Source organism: Myotis lucifugus, unplaced genomic scaffold, assembly GCF_000147115.1.
Source record: "Myotis lucifugus unplaced genomic scaffold, Myoluc2.0 scaffold_110, whole genome shotgun sequence".
Taxonomy (NCBI): Eukaryota; Metazoa; Chordata; class Mammalia; order Chiroptera; family Vespertilionidae; genus Myotis; species Myotis lucifugus.
Window position 1 is genome coordinate 221,322 of NW_005871158.1, and position 23,592 is coordinate 244,913.

Consider the following 23,592-nt stretch of genomic DNA (forward strand, 5'->3'; position numbering starts at 1 on the left):
TCCAGTTCCATCTATGCTGTTGCAAATGGTAAGAGTTCCTTCTTTTTTACAGCAGCATAGTATTCCATCGTGTAGATGTACCACAGTTTTCTAATCCATTCATCTACTGATGGGCACTTAGGCTGTTTCCAGATCTTAGCTATGGTGAATTGTGCTGCTGTGAACATAGGGGTGCACATATCCTTTCTGATTGGTGTTTCTGGTTTCTTGGGATATATTCCTAGAAGTGGGATCACAGGGTCAAATGGGAGTTCCATTTCCAGCTTTTTGAGGAAACTCCATACTGTCTTCCATAGTGGCTGCACCAGTCTGCATTCCCACCAGCAGTTGCACCCATTTTTGAAAGTTATTTTTTCTCACCTACATCTAAGTTGACAATTATATTTCACTAACTTACACTCTCTCTCTTGCACTATTGTTTGACTACCCTAATTATAAAAATCATGAGAGCTCCTCCCAATCCTTTCCACCATGTGAAGACCCAACAAGAAAGCAGCCCTCTGCAAATCAAGGAGAGAATTCTGACCAAGAACCCCCAATGTTGGCACGCTGATCTCAAACTAACAGCCTTCAGAATTAGAAGAAATAAATATTTGCTTTCTAAGACACACAATATATGGTAACTTTTTAAAGCAGCCTGAGCTAAGGCAAACCATGATACTGATGGCATTTACATGCCAAAACTTGGCTTCCATGTGACAAGTTTTATCATCCCCAACACCAGCCGGCCATCCAGTTCTGCGGTAGCACATGTCTCTTTGGCTCTTGCTTATAGCACAGAAACCACCCTTTTAAAGGTGATAGGATCTCTCTCACCAGTGCAAGTTCTTATGTTTGGTAATTTGCTTCTAATAATTTAGAAGTATAATTCAGGATAGGAAGTAGAAGTTACTCTGCCTGAGATTTCCAAGAGAGACAGGGAAGTGTCTCTTGCTTCTTAGTTTTGAAGCAAATATAATGGATTAAGAACAAGGCTTAATAGGAAGCAAGATGCGGATGCAAATTTTAAACTTTCTATACTTTGACTTAAGCTGAAACCCCTAATTTTGCAGGCTGGTGTCATTTCTAGAAGCAGTGAGAACTTTTATGATCTAATAGCCATTTTTTAAATTTTCTTGTTATTATCATTATTTGTATTGTACTTTACATTTCTTTGTTATTTATTTATTTATTTATTTATTTTTACAGGATTCAAAAGAAAGAGTATGTAATGAAAAGCAAGTGACATGTTTACCCTGATTGCACCCACTTCTCCCGAGTAGGAACTCATATTACTTCTTTGAGGGCTCCTATAAGTATTCAGTGTGTACACATACCTATGATTGCAAACAGTACTTACATTTTTTTCAATAAACACATTATACACTTCTTGTGTTCCTCCTTTTTTTCACTTTACAATATATATTCAACATTGTTGTATATCTATAAAATAGTGCTGAATTCTCTATTTACTGGCTGCATAATATTCCAGCATGTGCACATGTTAAATTATATTACCAATTTATATCGATGAATATTTTAGTAGTTTCTAATCTTTTGTCATTTAAAGCGATGTCAATGAATTGTTTGTAAGTATATTTATTTAAACATACATATTTCATAAGGTAAACATGTTATAACAAAGCATGGGAGCATTAATTCTAATTAATGAGGGCTAGGCATTGATATTCTTTAGTAAGTACCTTTTTTTGTTTCATTGATTGAACTTGAAAAGAATACACAGTAAAAACAAGCCATAGCATATATCCACATTCTATAATTTATTACAAAAGAGAATTATTTCATTTTTAACAGTAAACCTATGCCTTGCACAAAGCGAAAAAATTTACCAGGACCAACCAATATTGAAAAGACATCTATGGCTTTTTCAATCCAGGAAGTATTATCATTTTGAGCAGTATCAATCATATTTCTCAAATGATTGATCTCTGCATTCATCTCTTCAGATTTCTTCTTAAATCCTTCTCTAAGCAGATCTTCTTGAACCTAAAAAAAAAGTGAGAAGGGAAATAAAACATTTTAAATTCCCATGTTTTTCAAGAATTTCATTTACTATTTAAGAACTCTTTCCTTTCACTCTTAAAATTGTTCTCTCTTACACAATCAAGGATAATTTTGCAATAAGGAATAATCCTGTCTTGGACCTAAACACTGAAAGAAAGCTTAGTTTACAGTCTTACAAATATTCACATATACACAGGGTTTTGCTAGGATGCTAAGCCTGGCCTGAGGACAAATGTAATGTGTGCCAGTCACAATATCAGTTGAGAAGTAGCCTTGGTCTGCTGGCACCAATTCTCAGTCCCACTAGGAATAATATGGCCAACCAAATGCAGAAATAATGAGAAATTACACATTGCTCTAGAACCGTATTATAAACACATACAGATAGCCAATCAGGAATTCTTCCTTTGACATAAGATGACTTGGGTAGACTCCATATCTGGAAACCATGCAGCAAGTTTGAAGCTGTCATATCCCTGAATTTTTAATCTGGACATTTATGATAGTTTATTGTCAGCATAGATTTACCTTAAAGTCTTTGGAAGGTAGCAGGGTTCCTGATAATAGGCAATGATCTTGGTAAAGCAAACCAGTTGGTGGTCATAATAAATACATGTGTTTCAAATAACTGTTTATTCAGGCAAAATAAGTCATTTTAAAATAACGCAAAATCACACCTCAGAAACTATTTATATTGTCCAAGTATTCAGAAGGGAGATGCTTGTCCTGACCACTCCACAGTGTATGAACAGAGTAGATTTCAAAGATATTTTTTACAAAGAAAGGGAACAAGGGGAAGATTCAAGGTTTTAGCAAATCACAAGTAGTAAATGGCAATGGTGTTTCCTCCATGGTCTTGCTGTAACATTCTCCATCCACCTGAGGTACCAGGACAATGACCATGGAGCACTGCTGAGGCCGTGGCAGGACTTACCTTCAATTTATGCTCCAATATCATATTCTGCTCCCTTATTATAGTCTCTCTGTCCCTCTCCATCTTCTCCTTCAGTTGCAATATATTTTCCTCAAGACTCCTCTTCTGTGCCTCCATCTGCTGCTGCTGCTCCTGTAGTTTCTGTCTCAGCAGCTCCTGTTCCTTCTCAGCTGCCTCCTTCTTGGCCCGCTCCGCTGCCCCAGGGAGGTTTGACAGAGGGAAGAAAATTAGGTGAGGACTAATCTCTACCCTCCTGAGCTCTGAGAACAAAACAAACTGGTAAGGGAGGTGGAAGACTCTGAACTGCTCCCTTGCCACACCATCAAGAGCTCATAGCAGAGTGTGATGGGAAAGGCCCTGGCTGGCTGATGTGCCCTGGTGTTTTCAGAGTTAGAGAGTGTCCCACAGAAGGAGAGAAAGCTCCTTGTGTCAGGAGGCTTTGTTCTCACAGCTGTCAAAGGACAGTGCAGGTACCTGCCACCCATTGTGAGCCCAGCCCTGCCCCTTACCTGCCATGGCCTTCTCTCCATCCGTGAGCGCTTTGTCTGCCTGCAGGATGGAATTCTCTGTTGCTGCCTGAGACTGCAGGAACCTCTGGAGAACTTCATGGGCCTGAGGAGACAAGAGGAACAAAGAACTTCAATTTCCACTGGGAAGAATAGGCTTCAAAATAACAATGTCCAGGTTATTTTTTCTTCCTGACTAAAACTGCATCATGTCTCCACAGTTTCCAATCTCATTAGGGAGACCAGAAGCTCTTCATACCCCTGAAGTCTCTCCCCTAGTGCTACATTCTTCTATTCACTCTACATTCCAGCCAGAGAGAACCATGTTCAGTTCTGCACAACCACTGTCTCTGGTGCTTTTGTATAGTTGCCTCCCAGGGAAAATGTTATCTCCAATTAGTGTTGCTTTTCTCCTCTGCCACTTGCTGGTTGTTCCATTGAACAAGTCATTTTATCCCATCTCTGCCTCTCAGTTCAGATATGTGAAATGTTCACCAAGTGTATAGATGCCTCTTAATGCTACTTGAAGGATAACATTAAAATTCATGGGAAAGAACTCAATATTATGCCTTAACAATAAGAGTTCAATAAATATGAATAGCATTATTATCATTATTATTTTAATATTATTCGTTGGTACCACCACCTCTATAGCCAACTATCTCAGATTCATAAGTACTTTAACGCTGTATGCAATTATGGACGTGATTGACTTCCTTTTCGCTTTTGATCAGCCTTGAATACAAAAATTCTGAATTTAACTTGTAAATTGTTTGCCTTTGACTCACTGAATGTTATATTGTTGGATGGAAAATGATTGTTTCTCTTCTGTCTTTTATGAATTTCAGAGATCCATATTCTTTTTTGAGAATGGACATTGTGACTCTCTTTAGGAAGAAAGACAAAATTATGGGTCTTTAACGCTAAAACAGTCATGATATCTTCATGCTCCCATATTACCCACAACTGATGCTGTGACCGATTTCCAGGAGACCCCCTTGACTTTAATCTGTAGGATCCCTCTGCTCCCTTATTCCTCACCTTCACTCCTTTCCTGGGCACTTGCCAGTAGTCCTGTTCAAGCCTTTCCTTTGTTTCCATGTAGAGCTTGTGACCACCAGGAACAGAGAAAATGCCTGCTGAAATACCTTCCATCAGCGACTTGGAAAGATGCTCAAGTTTTTCCTGGCAGAATTTAACAGATGCCTCTTCATTCCGCAGCAAGATCTTATCCTGCTTATCCTTTATGATTTCCTGAAAGGAAGTATAAAGGGCTGTCACCAGGAGAAAGGAACAGAAGAGAAAAAGTTCCAAAGAACCTGGTGGAAGGAAGTCTAGCTGTGGTCCTCATGAGAAAGGCCTTCTGTTGGAGAAGGACATGGAATAAAACAGGAATTACAAGGCTTCCTTTACTCACAACCCTGAAAATTCCATGTGAGGAGGGGAAAGCATCTAATCTCTCTGGGTCTCAGGCTCTTCATCAATAATATTGGTGTTGAATTACCTTATCTCTATGGCTCCTTGCAACTGTGAATTTTGTTAATTTCATTTTCAATGACACAATGAAACAATAAGGAGCCATAGGAATTGAAAATAGCCTGGTATGAGGGTCTGTTAAGAGAAATTTGGTTCCTGGGAATGGGAGATTGTTCTCAAAAAGCATCTAGAGAAGGAATGACTTTTGGGTATTCAGGGCAGGCTTGAATTCAATGTAAGTGTTCAGTTCAGAAAGATGTCTATGCTAATTATGCATCAGAGACCATATAAATTTTTACATAAAGTACCTGGGGAGATGAAGAAGAAAATGCAGTCTTTTAAAACTGCATCCCTAGCCGAAACCGGTTTGGCTCAGTGGATGGAGCATCGGCCTGCGGACTGAGGGGTCCCGGGTTCGATTCCGGTCAAGGGCGTGTGCCTGGGTTACCGGCACGTCCCCGGTGGGGGGTGTGCAGGAGGCGGCTGATTGATGTTTCTCTCTCATCGATGTTTCTGACTGTCTCTCTCCCTTCCTCTCTGTAAAAAAATCAATAAAATATATTAAAAAAAATTGCATCCCTCATAAGAATCCAGATCACTCTATCCATGAGTGAGAGAGGAGGACTGGGGTCAGAAAAGCTCCTCTAGGCTTAATTTTCAATGAAAAGGTCACAAAGGGTAAATAAATACTAAGGCAAAGTACCACAAGATTCTTCTGGAACGCCTGGTTGTCATCCTTGAAGGAGTGCTCCATGAAGATCGCAATGGCTTCCCTCTCACAGGCTGCATGCAGGTCCAGCAGCTCCTGCAGCGTGTCTGTGGGGAAGCTCACTCTCTGGGCCATCTGCTCGCTGTAGTGGTTGGCTGCCTTCTGAACGGCCCCAGAGTTCTCAAGCTGGGCCAGTGTTGTAACTGCATTCTCCAAACAAGGCACTGCACCACTGTTGATGGCATCCACATAAGTCACCACCAGAGTCCTCAGCCCTAATAAGCCAGGAAATTTAAGGGATAAATATCAGTTTATCACTCAACAGCATCTATGATTTGGAGACTACATTTCTAAATCTCTCTATATGTCTGTCTCTCACAACTAACACACATATGTGTGCATGCGTGCACACACAAACATACACACACACACACACACACATACAACTTCCATCTACTGCTATTGGTATATGCAGTTAGTTAGATATTAACAAGATACCAGGGAGCTACTGGAATTAGTCATCTGTTAAAGCCTGATTAAATAGAAAAAATAGCCTTACAATCACCCTGGGGAGTCCACCCAACTAACTAGGATGGGAGAAAAAATGGCACAGAGAGAATACCTTTACTAAGTACCTGTGCAATAGGAGCCAAATCACCAAGCAAAACAATGAAGCATGTGCAATAGGAGCCAAAATGTGGAACATAAGTGGGGAAAGGCACAAAACTGGAAAAATACGGGGGAAAGATTTCATTGGGGAAGGACACAAGCCCTGAAGAAAACAGGAAAGAGATTGGACAGTTTTAAAGAAAGCCTGACCTTTCCCAAACCCGAATATATATGGGAAGGTTCACAAATACCTCAGGGCAGTAGCTGCCCTCTAGCCTGCCAGCTCTCTGTCTCCCTGAGAGTGTACTTTGCTTTTCACTTTAATAAAACTTGCCATTATCGCGTAAAACTCCTCCTACATAAGGGTCCCTCAAATTCCTTTCACACAACACCACAAAAGAATGTATTTCCACCAGTTACACTATTGTCCCATTGACTCTAATTTGTTTCTTTAGAATACAAGGCTAACATAATTCAATACATTCCTTTATCTAACATACTAAAGGATATCTGGAAAACACAATTTCGCATTGAAAATCTTAGAAGTAAATTGCTTACATAGGTTGACAGATGAGGCAGGGTAAATGTGATCCTATATTTTTCTGAATTCTAAAGCTTCCTGTAAATTTTCGGAGCTTTATGTGCTCAGGTGCATTGTTAAATTGCTCTAACCCCCCAAAATATCTTTTGTATTCTCCTTCCAAATCTCACTCATTATAAAGGACTTCAATTAAGGAAACAGTGTATTCTATTTTTCTACCCAGTTAGTGATTCCTTTTGCGTAGATGTTTTATTAGTATGGATATTGCAGATTTTGCTGTCAATGGTTGTAATTTTGAAGAGGAATTTATAAACACCCAAAAGTGTGACAAGGATACATGTGTCTTCGTTGAGTATGAATTTTTGTAGACCCATAATTCTATGTAGAATCAAACACAAATCCTGGAGAACACATCCTATAATATATTCAACAAATATCAGGCCCCACAAAATGTGAAATGGAGACTCACGTTTCCCAGTGACCATGATTCCCTCTCTGAGGGTCTTGGTCCTCGCCTGGGTGAGGATGTAAGAACAGAAGTTCTTTGTTTGTTCCTTGAAGTTAGGATCCAGTTGGTTGTCTACAACCTTCTCAATATGGGCTAGGAGTTCTTTGTCATTTATTGGCCGGTCAAAGACAAAACACTTCCTTCTTGGAAAGAAATGGCGGATGCACTCTCTAGGGAGATTAGATATTTGAGCTTTGGGATTCAGGCCTAAAAGATTAAAACAAAAACAAAAACAGGTATTACAGTAGGAGCAGTCTGTGGACAAGGGACCTAAAGATTTTTATGACAGGTATATGTGTATCTTTGCCATATTCTCTCTGTATAACTTCTGGTTATACCTCCTTTAGCATGGACAACCAAATGCTCCTTTAACGTCAAATTTACCAACGATGCAACTTTGGGGGAAAATTTTGGAAGAGATTAAATATGCTTAAAAAACAACTACAACAACCTATTGCTGTTATTGGACCTAAAAAAGGTAGAGTATTTTCTATATTGTCAATATTAGCTACTGAATGAATAACAGAAACATGGGTCAAATGTAAGTTTTTGGTAACCTTGATCCCATGGGGAAATGAAGCTGTGGATGAAAATGAAGAGCCAAACAAGAATTAATGAAACAATGTTGGAAATGACACCAGATTATCTAAGGAAAACTGTTTAGATGCTAAAAATAATGTGTACAGCATTAGCTTTTAAAAAAATAAAATCCTCTGAAGAGTGAAGAGTAAATGTAGCTAAAACATAATTTTAAGATATCACCATTAGTCTCTAAACTTTTTAAAGAAAATAACTATATTCATTTGATAGCTTTGCTGTTCTATGTAGCCCTTTTCTCATTGTTTTTGAGAAACCATAAATAGAAACATGAAATCAGGAGTGTATAAATCAGAAGTGGATTTTCTTTCAGGGGTTCATCAGATACCTACGTGGCCATATACATGTAACACATTCAAATATTTTTATTATTTTGAAATTGTAGCATGGGTAAATATCGGTAAATTGAAATAAAAGCTATGATACAGATAGAAAGAATTAACATAATTAAAATGTCTATAATGCCTATAATGAATCTATAGATTCAACACAATCCCTGTCAAAATACCAATGGTGTTAGTCACATCAGTACAATAAATAATCCAAAAATGTATATGAAACCATAAAAGACCCTGAATAGTCACAGACATACTGAGAAAGAACAAAGATGCAAGTATTATGCTACCTGATACCAAACAATAATATAATGTTATGGTAATCTAAGCAGCATAGGGCTGGAATAAAAACAGACATCTACATCAATTGAACACAACAGAGTGCCCAGAAATAAACCCATGCAAATATGATCAATTAATAGATGACAAAGGAGGCAAAACTACATACAATGGGGTAAAGGCAGCCTAGTGGTGCATGGCCTTGGAAAATTGGACAAATATGTCAAAAGAAGTGAATCTACACCACCGTCTTACACCATATACAAGAATAAGCTCAACATAGATTAAAGACTTAAATGTAAGACTCAAAACCATAAAACTACTAGAATAAAACATACAGAGTAAAATCTCAGACATGAAGGCCAATACACGTATGAAAAGATGTTCAACATCACTAATAATCAGAGAAATGCAAGTTAAAACCACAATGAGATATCACTTCATGCCTGTCCGAATTGCTCTCATTAATACATCAACAAGCAATAAGGTTTGGTGAGGATGTGGGAAAACGGGAACAATTTTGCACTGTTGGTGGAAATGCAGATTTGTGCAGCTACTATGGAAAAGAGGATGGAGGATTCTCAAAAGAATTAAAAATAGAAATACCTTATGGCCCAGTGACTTCACTTCTAGTTATATATTTGAAGAAATCCAAAACACTAATTCAAAAAGAATATATGACTCCTATATTCATTGCAGCATTATATACAATAGCCAAGATATGTAAGTAACCTAAGTGCCCAAAAATAGACAAGTAGATAAAGTATAGGTAGTACATATACACAATGGAATACTACTCAATCAAAATAAAGAATGAAATCATACCATTTGAGATAGCATGGATGAATATAGAGAGTACTGTGCTCAGTGAAATAAGTTAGACAGAGAAAGACAAATATAATATGACTTCACTTATTTGTGGATTCTAAAAAATAAAATAAACAAACAAAATTGATACAGACTAATATATAGAGAGAAAAAAAATTGATGGCTGCATGAGGAGAGTGGGGGTGAAAAAAGTGAAGGCATTAACAAATACAAGTTGGTATTTGAAAATATTCATGGGGATGTAAAAAAGAGCATATGGAATATAGTCAATAATATTGTAATATCTATGTATTGTACCAGGTGAGTACTTGAAATATAGGGAGATATCATTGTAAAGTATGTGTTATCTAACTACTATGCTATATATTTGCAAAAAATACAAAATGATATTGAGTGTAAACTACAATTGAAAATAGGTGTCAGTGAGTGAGGGACAGTTAAATCCAGCAGGAATATCAGAGGCTGGCAGACTGGGCTCTCCTGGACAGGAGCACCTACCATCGCCACCAGCACTTCCTGGGCTGTGGGGCTCGGGCACAGAGCCCTTACCATCTTGAAGGGGAGACCAGCCTCTTCTAGGAACTCATCAGCACCACCACCCAGACTGGCCTTGGGCACTGCCTGTGACCCTGCAGTCACTCCAGTCAAAATCCTGCTGCCCCGCCTGCAGACCTGCAGAACCCTAGGACTTCCACCTCCAAGGGTGCATGGCTCCTACAGCAGTAAGTGTGACTTCCCTCTTCCAGGATGTCGACCTCCAGACACCACAGTCATGCCTTTCCACTGTGCAGGCCTCCTGAGCCCACGCCTGAAAGGTGGCTCTTCAGTGCCGCTCTGCGCCCCTGCTGGGTGCACTTGTATCCAAACAAGGACCCATGCCCTGGCAATAGAAATTGGGATGCCCTCCTTCCTGGCTGCCTGCCCACAGACACAGCGAGTCACACAGCTTCAGCGCCAGAGTCCCTCTGAGTGCTCCACCTTGGCAAACAGCCACCAGGTGCCTCTGTGAGCCACCACTGGTACGTAAATCCAATCAAGGGCACAAGGTCCAGGCAGCAAAAACTGTGTCTTCCCAATCCACAGCTGCCGACCACCAGACAACACAGTCGTGCCTTTCCAGCGCACAGAAAAAGGCAGCACTGAACACCAGTAACTTGACTCTCGGCAGGCACATGCTGGGACTCTTTCTCATTGCATGCACATTGGATCCCTGATTCTCAGTGCAAGCAAACTGAGCTCCAGTGACTCCAATTCTTAGCACACATGCACACAGGGACCCTGATTCTTGGCTCAAGGTCGCACCAAGCGACCGAGCCTCCAATACTCAATTCTTGGAGCATGCATATGGGGACCCTGACTCCTGGTGCACGCCAGGGGACTCTGATTTTTGGTGCATGACCACAGGGATTATTTTTTTCAGTGTGGCGCATGCGGGGTGCCTGATTCTAGATGCATGCACGAGGCTGCACTGAGCGCCCGTGACTCTGATTCTCGGCGCACATGGCACCCACTGAACCATGGCAGCCACAGGCCTCAGTGTCGGAGCTGTTCAGTGACACTCTGGTGGCGCAATGATTCCACTGCACATGGCACAGGCCCCTGCAACTCGGTGTTGGGACCTTCTGATGATAGTTAGAATGGAAAGACAAAGACAATCCCCAGAGGGAAAAAAAAAAAAGAGAAATCACTAAGAAAGGAAATAAGTGAAATGGAGTCATGCAATGTGACAGAAAAAGAATTCAGAGTAATGGTCATACAGTTCATAAACCTGATGGATGAGAAAATCAACAACCTATGCAAAAATCAGGAAGAAATCTAAAGTGATATAGCTACAATCAAAAATGCTATAGAAGGTTTCAACAGTAAACCAGAAGAAGCAGAGGACCAAATTATTGAGTTAGAAGATAAGGAAGAGAAACAAACCCAAACTGAACACCAACTGGAGATAAAAATTAAAAAAAAGAAGGAGAGCATAAGGAAACTTTGGGACAACACAAAATTAAGTAAGATATGTATAACAGGGGCACCAGAAGGACAAGAAGAGGAGCAAGGACTAGAGAATCTATTTGAAAAAATAATGACAGAAAACTTCCCTGATATTGGGAACAAAAAAGTCACACAAGTACAGAGATTCCCAAGCAAGATGAATCCCAAAAGACCCACAACAAGATAAATCATAATTACAATGGCAAATGTTATCGACAAAGAGAGAATCTTAAAGGCTGCAAGAGAGACAGAGAGTTGACTCCAAAATATCCCCCATCAGATTATCAAATGATTTCTCGACTCAAACATACCAAACTAGACGGGAATGGAATGAAGTATAAAAAGTGATGCAAAGCAATGGAATGAATCCAAGAATACTCAATCCAGCAAGACTATCAATCAAAATAGAAGGGGAAATCAGGAGATTGGCAGACAAAAAAAAAATGCTAAGGAAGTTTATCACTACCAAGCCAGCAATGCTAGAAATGCTAAAGGGAATGCTGTGAAAAGAAGAAATAGACAGGGAGGAAGGAACACAGGCATAAAGCACAGAAATGTCTACAAACAAGTGCCAATGAATAATAACATTAGCCCTGACCGGTTTGGCTCAGTGAATAGAGCATCGGCCTGCGGACTCAAGGGTCCCCAGCTTGATTCCAGTCAAGGGCATGTACCTTGATTGTGGGCATATACCCAGTGGGGACTGTGCAAGAGGCAGCTGATCTATGTTTGGCTCTTATCAATGTTTCTAACTCTCTGTCCCTCTCCCTTCCTCTCTGTAAAAAATCAATAAAACATATTTTTAAAAAATAATAACATTAAACTTAAATGGATTAAATGCTCCAATCAAAAGACATGGAGTGAATGAATGGATAAGCAAGCATGACCCATATATATGCTGTCTACAGGAGACCCACCTCAGAACAAGGGAATCACACAGACTGAAAGTGAAGAGATGGGAAAATATCTAGCAGGCAAATGGAAAGTAAAAATATGCTGGGGTAACAATACTTATATCTTATAAAATAGACATCAAAGTGAAGGCCATATCAAGAGACAAGAAAGGCCACTTCATTATTCTAAAGAGATCTATACAACAAGAGGTTATAACTTTGGTAAACATATATGCACCCAATGCAGGAGCACCCTAATACATAAAAAAACTTCTGGGAGATATCAGGGGAGAGATTGACAGCAATGCAATCATAGTAGGAGACTTTAACACCCCCATTAACATCACTCGATAAATCCACTAGACAAAAAATTAGCAAAGAAACAACAATCCTATATGACTCACTAGATCAGATGAACTTAATTGACATCATTAGAACATTCCAACCCACCCGAAAACTACAGAATATGCATTCTTTTCAAGTGCACATGGGACATTGCAAAAGATAGACCACATATTGGGACACAGGCAAAGTATCTCCAAATTTAAGAAGATTTAAATCATATCAAGCATTTTCTCAGACCACGATGGCATAATATTACAAATAAACTACAATAAAACCAATAAAAAAGTCAAACATTTGAAGGCTGAATAGCATACTATTAAATAATGATTGGGTTACCAAAGAGATCAAAGAAGAAATAAAAAAACATCCTGGAAACAAATAACAATGAAAACACAACAATCCAAAATCTTTGGGACACAGTATAAGCAATTCTGAGGGGAAAGTTAATAGCATGCCAGGCCTTCCTAAAAAAAAACAAACAAAAAACAAGAAAAACTAGTAAGAAACCATCTAACTCTGTAAATAGAAGAATTAGAAAGAGAGCAACAAGAAAAGCCCAGAGTGAGCAGAAGGAAGGAAATACTAAAGATCAGAGCAGAAATAAATGACATAGAGACCAGGAAAAAAAAAAACAATACAAAAGATCAATGTAACTAAGAGCTGGTTCTTTGAAAGGATGAACAAGATTGATGAACCGCTAGCCAGGCTCACCAAGAGAGAGTACTCAAATAAACAAAATCAGAAATTAAAGAGGCGAAATAACAACAGACCCTACAGAAATATGAAGGATTACAAAAAAAAAAATACTGTGAACAACACTATTCCAACAAACTGGTCAAAATAGAATAAATGCACATATTCCTAGAAAAATACTACCTTCCAAAACTCAACCAGGAGAAATAAAAAAAATCTGAATAGGCCAATAACTATGGAGGAAATTGAAGCAGTAATCAAAAAACTTCCAACAATCAAAAGCCCTGGACCAGATGGCTTCATAGGGAAATTTTATCAAACATTCAAAGAAGAAATAAAACCTATCTTCCTCAGACTATTCCAAACTATTTAAGAGGAGGGAACACTTCCAACGTCTTTCTATGAAGCCAAGATTACTCTAATACCAAAATCAGATAAAGACACACAAAGAAAGAGAATTATAGGAAAATATCCCTCATGGACATAGACGCGAAAATTCTCAACAAAATATTAGCAAATCAAATCCAGCATTACATTAGCAAGATCATACACCATGACCAAGTGGGATTTATTCTGAGGATGCAAGGATGGTACAATATCCACTAATCAATAAACGTGTTATATCACATAAAGAAACTAAGAGATAAGAACCATATAATCATATCCATTGATGCAGAAAAAGCATTTGACAAAATCCAACACCCTTTCTTGATAAAAATGCTCAGCAAAATGGGAATAAAAGGATGATACCGCAACATAATTAAAGCCATATATGACAAACATAATACTCAATGGGCAAAAACTAAAATCATTTTCGCTAAGAAAAGGAACAAGACAGGGATTCCCATTCTCACCACTTCTGTTTGACATAGTACTGGAAGTACTAGCCATTGCAATCAGACAAGAAGAAATAAAAGGCATCCAAATTGGAACATTAGTAAAACTGTCCTTATTCGCAGTTGACATGATATTGTACATAGAAAACCCCAAACACTCCATCAAAAAACTACTTTTTTAAATAAATGATTTCAGCAATGTAGCAGGATAAAAAATTAAAACCAAGAAGTATATGGCTTTTCTATACACAAATAAAACTCACAGAAAGAGAAACTTAAAAAGCAATCACATTTACCATTGCAACAAAAAAAATAAGATACCCAGGAATAAATTTAACCAAGGAGATAAAGCAGTGGTTCTCAACCTTCCTAATGCTGCGACCCTTTAATACAGTTCTTCATGTTTTGGTGACCCCCAACCATAAAATTATTTTCTTTGCTACTTCATAACTGTAATTTTGCTACTGTTATGAATCATACTGTAAATATCTGATATCAGGACAACCCCTGTGAAAGTGTTGTTGGACCCCCAAAGGGGTCGTGACCTACAGTTTGAGGACCAGTGAGATAAATAACCTGTACTCAGAAAATATCAGGACACTGAAAAAGAGATAGAGGAAGACATGAACAAATGGAAGACTACACCATGTTCATGGATTTGGTAGAATCAACATCATTAAAATGACCAAACTACTCAAAGCAATCTATAAATTCAATGCAATCCTCATTAAAATACCAAACACATACTTCAAAGACCTAGGAAAGACTCTCCAAAAATTCATCTGGAATAAAAAAAGATCCCAAATAGCTGCAACAATCTTGAGAAAGAAGAACAATGTTGGAGGGGACCTCAATACCAGATATCAAGCTATACAACAAAGCCACTGTTCTCAAAACTTCCTGGTACTGGCACAAGAACAGACATATAGACCAGTGGAACAGAACAGAGAACCCAGAAATTGACCAAAGTTACTGTGCTCAATTAATATTTGACAAAGGAGGCAAGAACATACAATGGAGCCAAGATAGTCTCTTCAATAAATGGTGTTGGGAAAATTGTACAGATAGATGCAAAAAAATTAAACTAGTCCTCCAACTTATGCCATACACAAAATAAACTCAAAATGGATAAAGGATTGAAAGATAAGATGGGAAGCCATAAAAATATTAAAGAAGCCATAGGCACTAAAGTAGGAGACATTTGTCAAAGCAAAATCTTCATTGATACAGCTCCTAGGGCAATGGAAACTAAAGAGAAAATAAACTAATGGGACTACATCAAAATAAAAAGTTCTGCACAGCAAAAGAAACCATTAACAAAACAACAAGAAAGCCCACTGCTTGGGAGAACATATTTGCCTATGTTATCTCTGATAAGGGTTTAATCTCCAACATTTACAGGGAACTCATACAACTTAACAAAAGGAAGGTAAACGATCCAATCACAAAATGGGCAAAGGACCTAAATAGATACTTTGCGATAGAGGACATACAGAAACTCAAAGAGACTTATGAAAACATGCTCAAAGTCACTAATCATCTGAGAGATGCACATCAAAACAACAATGAGGTACCATCTCACACCTGCCAGAATGGCTATCATCAACAAATCAACAAATGACAAGTGCTGGAGAGGATGTGGAGAAAAAGGAACACTCGTGCACTGCTGGTGGGAATGCAGACTGGTGCAGTCACTGTGGAAAACAGTACGGCGTTTCCTCAAAAAATTAAATGAAACTTTCATTTGATACAGTAATACCACTTCTAGGAATATATCCCAAGAAACTAGAAACACCAATCAGAAAGGATATATGCACCCCTATGTTCATAGCAGCACAATTCACAGTAGCTAAGATTTGGAAACAGCCTATATGCCCAACAGCCGATGAGTGGATTAAAAAATGGTGTTACATATACACAGTGGAATATTATGCTGCTGTATAAAAAAGAAGGAACTCTTACCATTTGCAACAGCATGGATGGAACTGGAGAGCATTATGCTAAGTGAAATAAGCCAGTCAGTGAAAGATAAATACCACATGATCTCACTTATTTGTAGAATATAAAGAACATTATAAACCCATGAACAAAAATAGATACAGAGGCAAAGAAGCATCCAACAGACTGTCAAGCTACAGTGGGAAGGCATGGGAGGGTCGGGGGGAGAGGTAAGAGATCAATCGAAGGACTTGTATACATGCATATAAGCATAACCAATGGACAAAAGACACTGGGAGTGAGGGTGAGGGCATGTGCCAGGGAATAAGGGACGCCAGGGGGAGGTCAATGAGGAAAAAAAGACCTAAGCACTACTATTTGTAATACTTTAAACAATAAAATTAAACTAAAAATAAAATTATTTAAAAATAAAAAATCTTTGATATAGAAATTAAAATTATATTCTAATAATTATGAAAAATTACACAAATAGGTAGATTGAAAAGAGAAAATATACTACTTCAGGTTTATGAGAACATAAAGTCATTTTTATAAATAACATATGTATAAAGATATTAGAAAATTATATGCCCATTTTAGAAGAATTATGTCTAATTACATGAAAAACATTTTTTCATTAGTAGGCTTTTCATTGTAATTTTATGCCAAACAAGTATTTGATCAGCTGTTTTCCTCAAAACAGAAAAGCAGAAGCTAAAATAATAAACATAAGTAACTGCTCTTTAGAAGATTTTAGCACCAGTTTCAAGTTACAATTGGATACTAAATTACAATGTGTAAAGAACAAATTGGTTATGAATAGTGTTACTCTACTTTAGGCTCTACTTTTCTTATGTGAACTTAAACTTCAGTCCATAGAACTTTTCAACTCATTCCCAGCCACCATTTCTGCAGACTTCTAGTCTCAAGTACAAATGCAACTCCAATCATGTTTATTACCTCCCATCCACTGCCCAGCCATGCTGTTACCTGGAACCAGCTTCAAGGCATTCTCCAGGTACTCATCTTCTGTGATAGGACGACCATTTAACTCCAGCTCCAGGGAGAAATCCCGTACGGCCCAGACAAAGTCTGGAAAGAAACTCACAAACTCTGATGAATCTTCTATTCCATCTCGTGTAGGGGAGGACTTTGCCCTAATGAGTTCTGTCAGCTCTGTCACGTAACTAGGACCTCGCTAAGGAAAATTAACTTTCTACCCACAATTCCCACATTTCTCTAATTCAAACAAACAAACAAGAAAAAAATAGTATTACAAACACTCTCACTCTGCTTCCTTTTGGTCTACCAAAGGCAACTAAGTGAGAGGGAAGGAGAAACTGACTGGAACTCCATTCCCATTGAAGCCATGACACATGGAGACTGGGTTCCTGGAAGGATACTGCAGCTGCTCCAGGGCCTGGTGGTTGATGGTGCTCATGCTGTTGTAGACGAAGCTGCTACATAGCAGCACAGCCAGGGCAAAGATCCACGAGTCATTTTTAGGGTCACCCTGGAAGTACATTAGGGCAAGACATTCAGGGGTTTACCCTATAGAAATTCATTCAGACACTAAGTCTAACAGTCCTTCATTTTATTTCAGGTAATATACTCATGCAAACAAGTAAGTTTGAAGAAGGGAATAAATATACATATGAGCTTTAGCAATTACAAAAACATTACTTGTCACTGTGATTTTGTCATCACAGGGTTTTCTTTTTAATGAATTGGATGAAATAAAATAACATATAAAGTAATTTAGTGCAGCACCTGGTGTGCTATTAGGTTCAATGACTGGTACTAGCAGATATTTATTCTACATATATTTGTTGGTCATGAACTATATAAAATATTCCATAGTTAACATAACTGGGGATATATCCAAGAAGTGTTTATGGGAAACTACTGAATATTTTCACTGTTGTTAAAATTAAAAACCAGTTTAAAATAACAAATATTACTTTCAAGGTGACTATTTCAAAACCTTGATGAACACCTTTAGCAAGGAATATAACAAGGATAATATCTATAGGATGCTACATCAAAGTAATGTATATAAGCTTTGGAACCTGTAGTTATAATAGTAAATTAAGGGGGAAGGGCGAGAAAATATCAACCAAAGAACTTATATGCATATATGCACAAAACGTGCACATTGACAAAAGCATGCTGAAGGCCTGCAGAGGGGATAGGTGTGAGAAAGATGTGGTCAATAGGAGGGGAAGAAGGGAAAAATATGTAATACTTTTAATAATAAATATAAATTTTAAAAAGCATTAAGTTAAAATTTACAAGTCTAGCGTGGAAGACCAGAGCTCTGAAATTTGGAAAATTTTACATAACATAAAGTCTTCCTCAGCATCTTGATTGAAAATTAAAGACTTAGCAGAGTGTGAATTTGAAGAAGTGAAGGTATCCTGCACATGGAAAGACCCACAGAAGCAAAAGTAGACATGGCCGCATACAGAAGTCTTTTCAATAAAATAGAGTTATTTGTTCTGACTGGAACAGAGGGTAGGTCAAGAAGTTAAAGCTGGATAGTGAGCCTAGTGCAACCAGATGAAGGACCTTAAAGAAGGGGGTAATTTGTTTGTATAAAATACAGCAGGTCTAAATAACGGCACAATACAGACTTTTCATTCTATTACAAACACTCTCTAAAGTTGTTCCCCAGAGCAAAAGTGGAAAATATCTACAAAAACTTGGAAGGAAATACTTATTTGCCCATTTATATTCCAAAGCCCAATTGAAAAAAAAATGATTACAATAAGAAGTGGCACTTATGACAAACAATAGGTTATACAAACAGCAAGACTGTTTGATATATAAAAATAAACACAAAATTTATGAGTCTTCTTTGGATAGAAATAAAAAGTTGTAGAAATTTAGGTACTATTTCCAAATAAGTCTCAAACTAAAGCTGAAAAGGAGAAATCATTCATTTTACCCTTTAATAGAAAACTAAAATATCAAAAACCCATCTTAAAATGTTGTAAAACAAACCCATCTTTTATAGAACCATCTCATTCAGAGGTGTCTCAAAGTCTTCCAGAAAGCTTGGTGAGTACTTGGTGAACTTTACCAGATGACCAAAGACTTATTGAGGGCAGGGCTTTTATATGGGTCACTAGTATCTACAGTACTTAACTTAGAGACCGGGGAATATGGTGCTCAGCAATTGAATCAATTATTCATGCATTGCTGAGAAATAGAAAAAATTTACTCAATGTACCATGACACCTTACCTAGAAATAAGAGTCAAACAAGCGAGCATTTGCCTGATACATAGTTCGATTTCTAGATTTCACAAATAGATCAAGCAGTTAAATTAAAAAGTTCACTATGAGACAATCCAGGTTGAAAACATTTTATCTGTGACCCTTTGCCTTACCTTTTCCACATCGCCCAGGCCCTCAGTATCCAGAAGGACCAGAGTGCAATCAGGCTTACAGGGGTGAGGCACACACCACATCCAGATGCCCTTGGTTTTAGACTGCACCGTAGAGCCCAGAGGGAAACCTATAAAGGAAGGGGAGACCCAAGCAACAATGACAACAGACAATCTAAGCAGCCAAGGGGCTACAAAATCAGACTTTTGGGAATGCAATTACCCCAGAATATAAGATGGTGCTTTCTCTATTTTGTAAGAATACTTTACTTTGTGTGTTATATATTTGAAGGAGGAGATGAATGTTAACAGTGAAAATGATACCCAGTAAGTGCTCAAAATGGAGGTGAAGTGCATCCATGAATCAGACATAATAAAGGTCACTGAATACCATAATAAGAGCATATTAAAGAATGGTCCAGTAAAGGGCAAACAGAAGTGAATAGAAGAGAGACATCTAAAGAAAAAGAAATTCAGATAATATTTTTCCAATCAAAGTGATAACAATAAAAATGGCAAATGGTGTGGGAGAGGTTGTTAACAACAATGGGATGTGAACTCACAAAAAATATTTAAAGATGGTGATAGAAATGCAATTATCTCTATATATTCATGGGAAAAGCAAAATTCTATAGAGAGAGCAAAACATGTTATGACCAAGAGAGGAGGCACAATTTCAAGACTCCAGTGTTGGCACAGGTAAAAGAAGGAGTCTATGCATTACTAGGAGGGATTTCCCTTAACAGAAGTAAAACTATAAATATGGCAATAGAATAGATTAAGCTAATAATTTAGTGATGAGAATTAGACTTAGAAGTTTGGTTTATTGAGAGAAGTTTAGTTCTCTCTTCATGTAACCAGGGAAGAAAACTAATAAGCTGTGATTGGCCCTGGCCTGAGATAAGACTAATTAAGCTCATAATTTATTAGTAAGAATTAGAAATAGAAGATTGGTTTATTAAGGAATTTAGCTCTTTCTTCATGTGACTAGTGAAGAAAACTATGAAACTGTGATATAGCTGTAGTCAAGGAATTGTCTTCTGCCTGAGACACCACTCACCGTGATTCCGTCCTGCAAGCCGATTCATCAAGTAGGATTTGCCTGTTCGATACAGTCCTACAATGGCCACGACCACCACTGGCTCAGAAATCTGGCCAAGAATCTCTAGAGCTTTCTGATTCACTGACAGATGCTCATTGTTGTTTTCCACCAGGCAAATGGGGGCCGTCATGTTGGGTCTAGATGCCATAGCAACTTGCAAACCTAAAAGAACATCCCAGTAGAAATAAGCTTACAATGCTATTCACTGAAGCAGAGTTGTGCATAGCAGCCATCATCTTAGGACAATGGGAGTGTTTTACCTTATTTTTTTCACAGTAAGCATAGGCCAAGCCCTGCAGTGAAAAATTCATCTTTTTTTGGTTTTATACTTGCAGTGTCCTCTGCAAGGGCCAAAGTGTTCCCAATGCTGTGAGGACCTCAGATTGAATGTTATTGCTGGTGCTGGGCAGCCACATCTTGTAATGCAGTTGGGTGGCTCTACCCTATGCCAGGGTCACCACTGAGATGCAAAGCCATCACCTCATGTGAATATCCTGTCCCCATCCCTGAGTTTTAACCAGCTGCTAAGAGGATAGTGAGGTGGATGCTGAGGAAGGACCTGCCTGGGACAAGAGCGACCTGGGGACAAAGCTAAGATAATTTAAGCCATAGGTTTCATGCCTCTCTCTGTCCCGTGGTCCCCGTTGCTGAGGACAGCTATAGAACTACTGATGAGTATGACTAGTATTCATCACAATCTGAGGATTTAGCTGGACAATTTGGTTTGACATATGACAGACCAATAAAATGTAATATCTAATTATGATACTGAAGGAACTGAAGGAGTTTGGGGTTCCAGAAGAGAAACAGCTTTTGATTTTTCTCTTTTCTTAGAAGTTCTCAAAATCCTTTTGGCCATAAAGTTTTACAGTCATTCCCTGTTTAGAGAAACTGAGTCATGTGATATTTATTTTGTTTTTCAAAATGAAGTGTGCATCAAAATTTAAAAATAGATTGATGTTATAAGTCAATAAAAAGTATATATTAATAAAACTATCAATAAAGAATAACAAAAAATCTTCCTATTTTTGTATCCTCCATGTCCTGTTAAAAATATCCTTGTGATTAAAAAAAAAATCAACAACTTATGTATGAATCTAGAGGAACTAAAGGGTGATATAGCTACAATAAAAAGCACTATGAAAAGTTTCAACAGTGGACTAGGAGAAGCAGAAAACTGAATTAGCAAATTAGAAGACAGGGCGGTAAAACAAGCCCAAAATGAACTGCAATTGGAGAAAAAAATTAAAGGCCAGGAGGGGAGCCTAGGAGAGCTTTTGGACAACATGAAACAAAGCAACATACAGGGAGAAACCAAGATGGCGGCATAGGTAAACATTGGAGTTTGCTGCCTCGAACAACCACTTCAAAAATACAACTAAAAGACGGAACGAACATCATCCAGAACCACAGGAAGGCTGGCTGAGTGGAAGTTCTACAACTAGGAGGAAAGAGAAAAGCATACCGAGGCTTAGAGGAGGCGCAGTGCTGAAGTAAAATACTAAGGTTCGGAGTGCATGCGGAGCGGGCTGGCTGCTGATGGCGCGGTTGTTGTTTTCAATCGGGAGGGAGTCATAGGCTCTGAGCTCCAGTTTCGGGCGAGTCTCCACGGACCCAGACTCATACTGGAGAAGCGGGACTGTCTGGCATCGGTCAGAACCCTAGGGCAGCTTTCTCTCCGTGGGGCTTGCAGCGATTACTGGGACACTGAGAAGCAGAGCCTCTGAGGGCAAGACTTAGAGCAGCCATAACTGCTAGCCCCGCCCTGTTGATCCCATGGGACCCGCCCCACCCAAGCCCTGCAGGGAGACTTTTGCTGGATAGCCTCAGGCAAAGGCTAGATTAGCACCTCCCTAGAGATCCAGGAGCCAGGAAGCCCAGAGGTCAGAGTGGGACCATCCAGTTTGCAGCTCCGTGGAAGCATAAAAGACACACTCAGGGGGCAGACTCAGTGAGCACCAAAGCCCCATCGAAGCAAGTCTAGCCCCAGAGGGGTGTCTCCAGCACAGAAGTTCTCCCACTGCAGACACAGCTGATTCTCACAGCCAATTGGCCTGGAGGTCAATTCCTCACAGTGATAACTACAACAATCAAGGCTTAACTACAACAAGACTGTGCACAAAGCCCACAAGGGTGTGCACCAAGAGTGTCTACCTCAGGTAATTGGGACACTTAGTACAGAAAGGCACTCTATCGACACAGCGAAGCATAAAAAATGCCGAGACAAAGAAACAGGACACAAACGACAGAATTGGAAGAAAGCAAACTGTTGGATATAGAGTTCAAAATCACACTTTTAAGGTCTTTAAAGAACTGTCTAGAAGCCGCAGATAAATTTAATAAGGCCCTCGAAAAGACTGGTGAGACTGCCGATAAATGTAGTGAGATCTTCAAGAAGACTGAGACCGCGATAAATGTAGTGAGATCCTCAAGAAATCTAATGAGACCCTCGATGTTGTGATAAAGGACCAACTAGAAATTAAGCATACACTGACTGAAATAAAGAACATTATACAGACTCCCAACAGCAGACCAGAGGATCGCAAGAATCAAGTCAAAGATTTGAAATACAAAGAAGCAAAAAACACCCAACTGGAAAAGCAAAATGAAAAAAGAATCCAAAAATATGAAGATAGTGTAAGGAGCCTCTGGGACAGCTTCAAGCGTACCAACATCCGAATTATAGGGGTGCCAGAAGATGAGAGAGAGCAAGATATTGAAAACCTATTTGAAGAAATAATGACAGAAAACTTCCCCTACCTGGTGAAAGGAATAGACTTCCAAGTCCAGGAAGCACAGAGAACCCCAAACAAAAGGAACCCAAAGAGGACCACACCAAGACACATCATAACTAAAATGCCAAGAGCAAAAGACAAAGAGAGAATCCTAAAAGCAGCAAGAGAAAGAAAATCAGTTACCTACAAGGGAGTACCCATACGACAGTCAGCTGATTTCTCAACAGAAACTATGCAGGCCAGAAGGGAGTGGCAAGAAATATTCAAAGTGATGAATACCAAGAACCTACAACCAAGACTACTTTATCCAGCAAAGCTATCATTCAGAATTGAAGGCCAGATAAAGAGCT

At 38.7% G+C, this 23,592-nt stretch overlaps 1 protein-coding gene across 3 annotated transcripts in view; it reads right to left on the bottom strand.

Moving 5' to 3' along the window:
* Positions 1–1,736: 1,736 nt before the first annotated feature.
* LOC102418157 (guanylate-binding protein 6) overlaps positions 1,737–23,592 on the bottom strand; it is a 29,872-nt gene continuing 8,016 nt past the window's right edge. The window contains exons 2-11 of one of the 3 annotated variants that reach the window (XM_014459560.2): positions 20,466–20,669; positions 19,409–19,536; positions 17,421–17,530; positions 17,008–17,204; positions 7,249–7,494; positions 5,624–5,904; positions 4,486–4,698; positions 3,448–3,550; positions 2,939–3,132; positions 1,737–1,986 (exon numbers count right to left, since the gene is read on the bottom strand). In XM_014459560.2, coding sequence (XP_014315046.1) covers positions 1,777–1,986; positions 2,939–3,132; positions 3,448–3,550; positions 4,486–4,698; positions 5,624–5,904; positions 7,249–7,494; positions 17,008–17,204; positions 17,421–17,530; positions 19,409–19,536; positions 20,466–20,655 — 1,872 coding nt within the window. In that variant the 5' untranslated portion in view covers positions 20,656–20,669 and the 3' untranslated portion in view covers positions 1,737–1,776. Of the gene's footprint in view, positions 1,987–2,938; positions 3,133–3,447; positions 3,551–4,485; positions 4,699–5,623; positions 5,905–7,248; positions 7,495–16,977; positions 17,205–17,420; positions 17,533–19,408; positions 19,537–20,465; positions 20,670–23,592 lie in introns of those variants that run through there. The other 2 variants (XM_023757612.1, XM_023757613.1) reach the window with 2 other exon arrangements.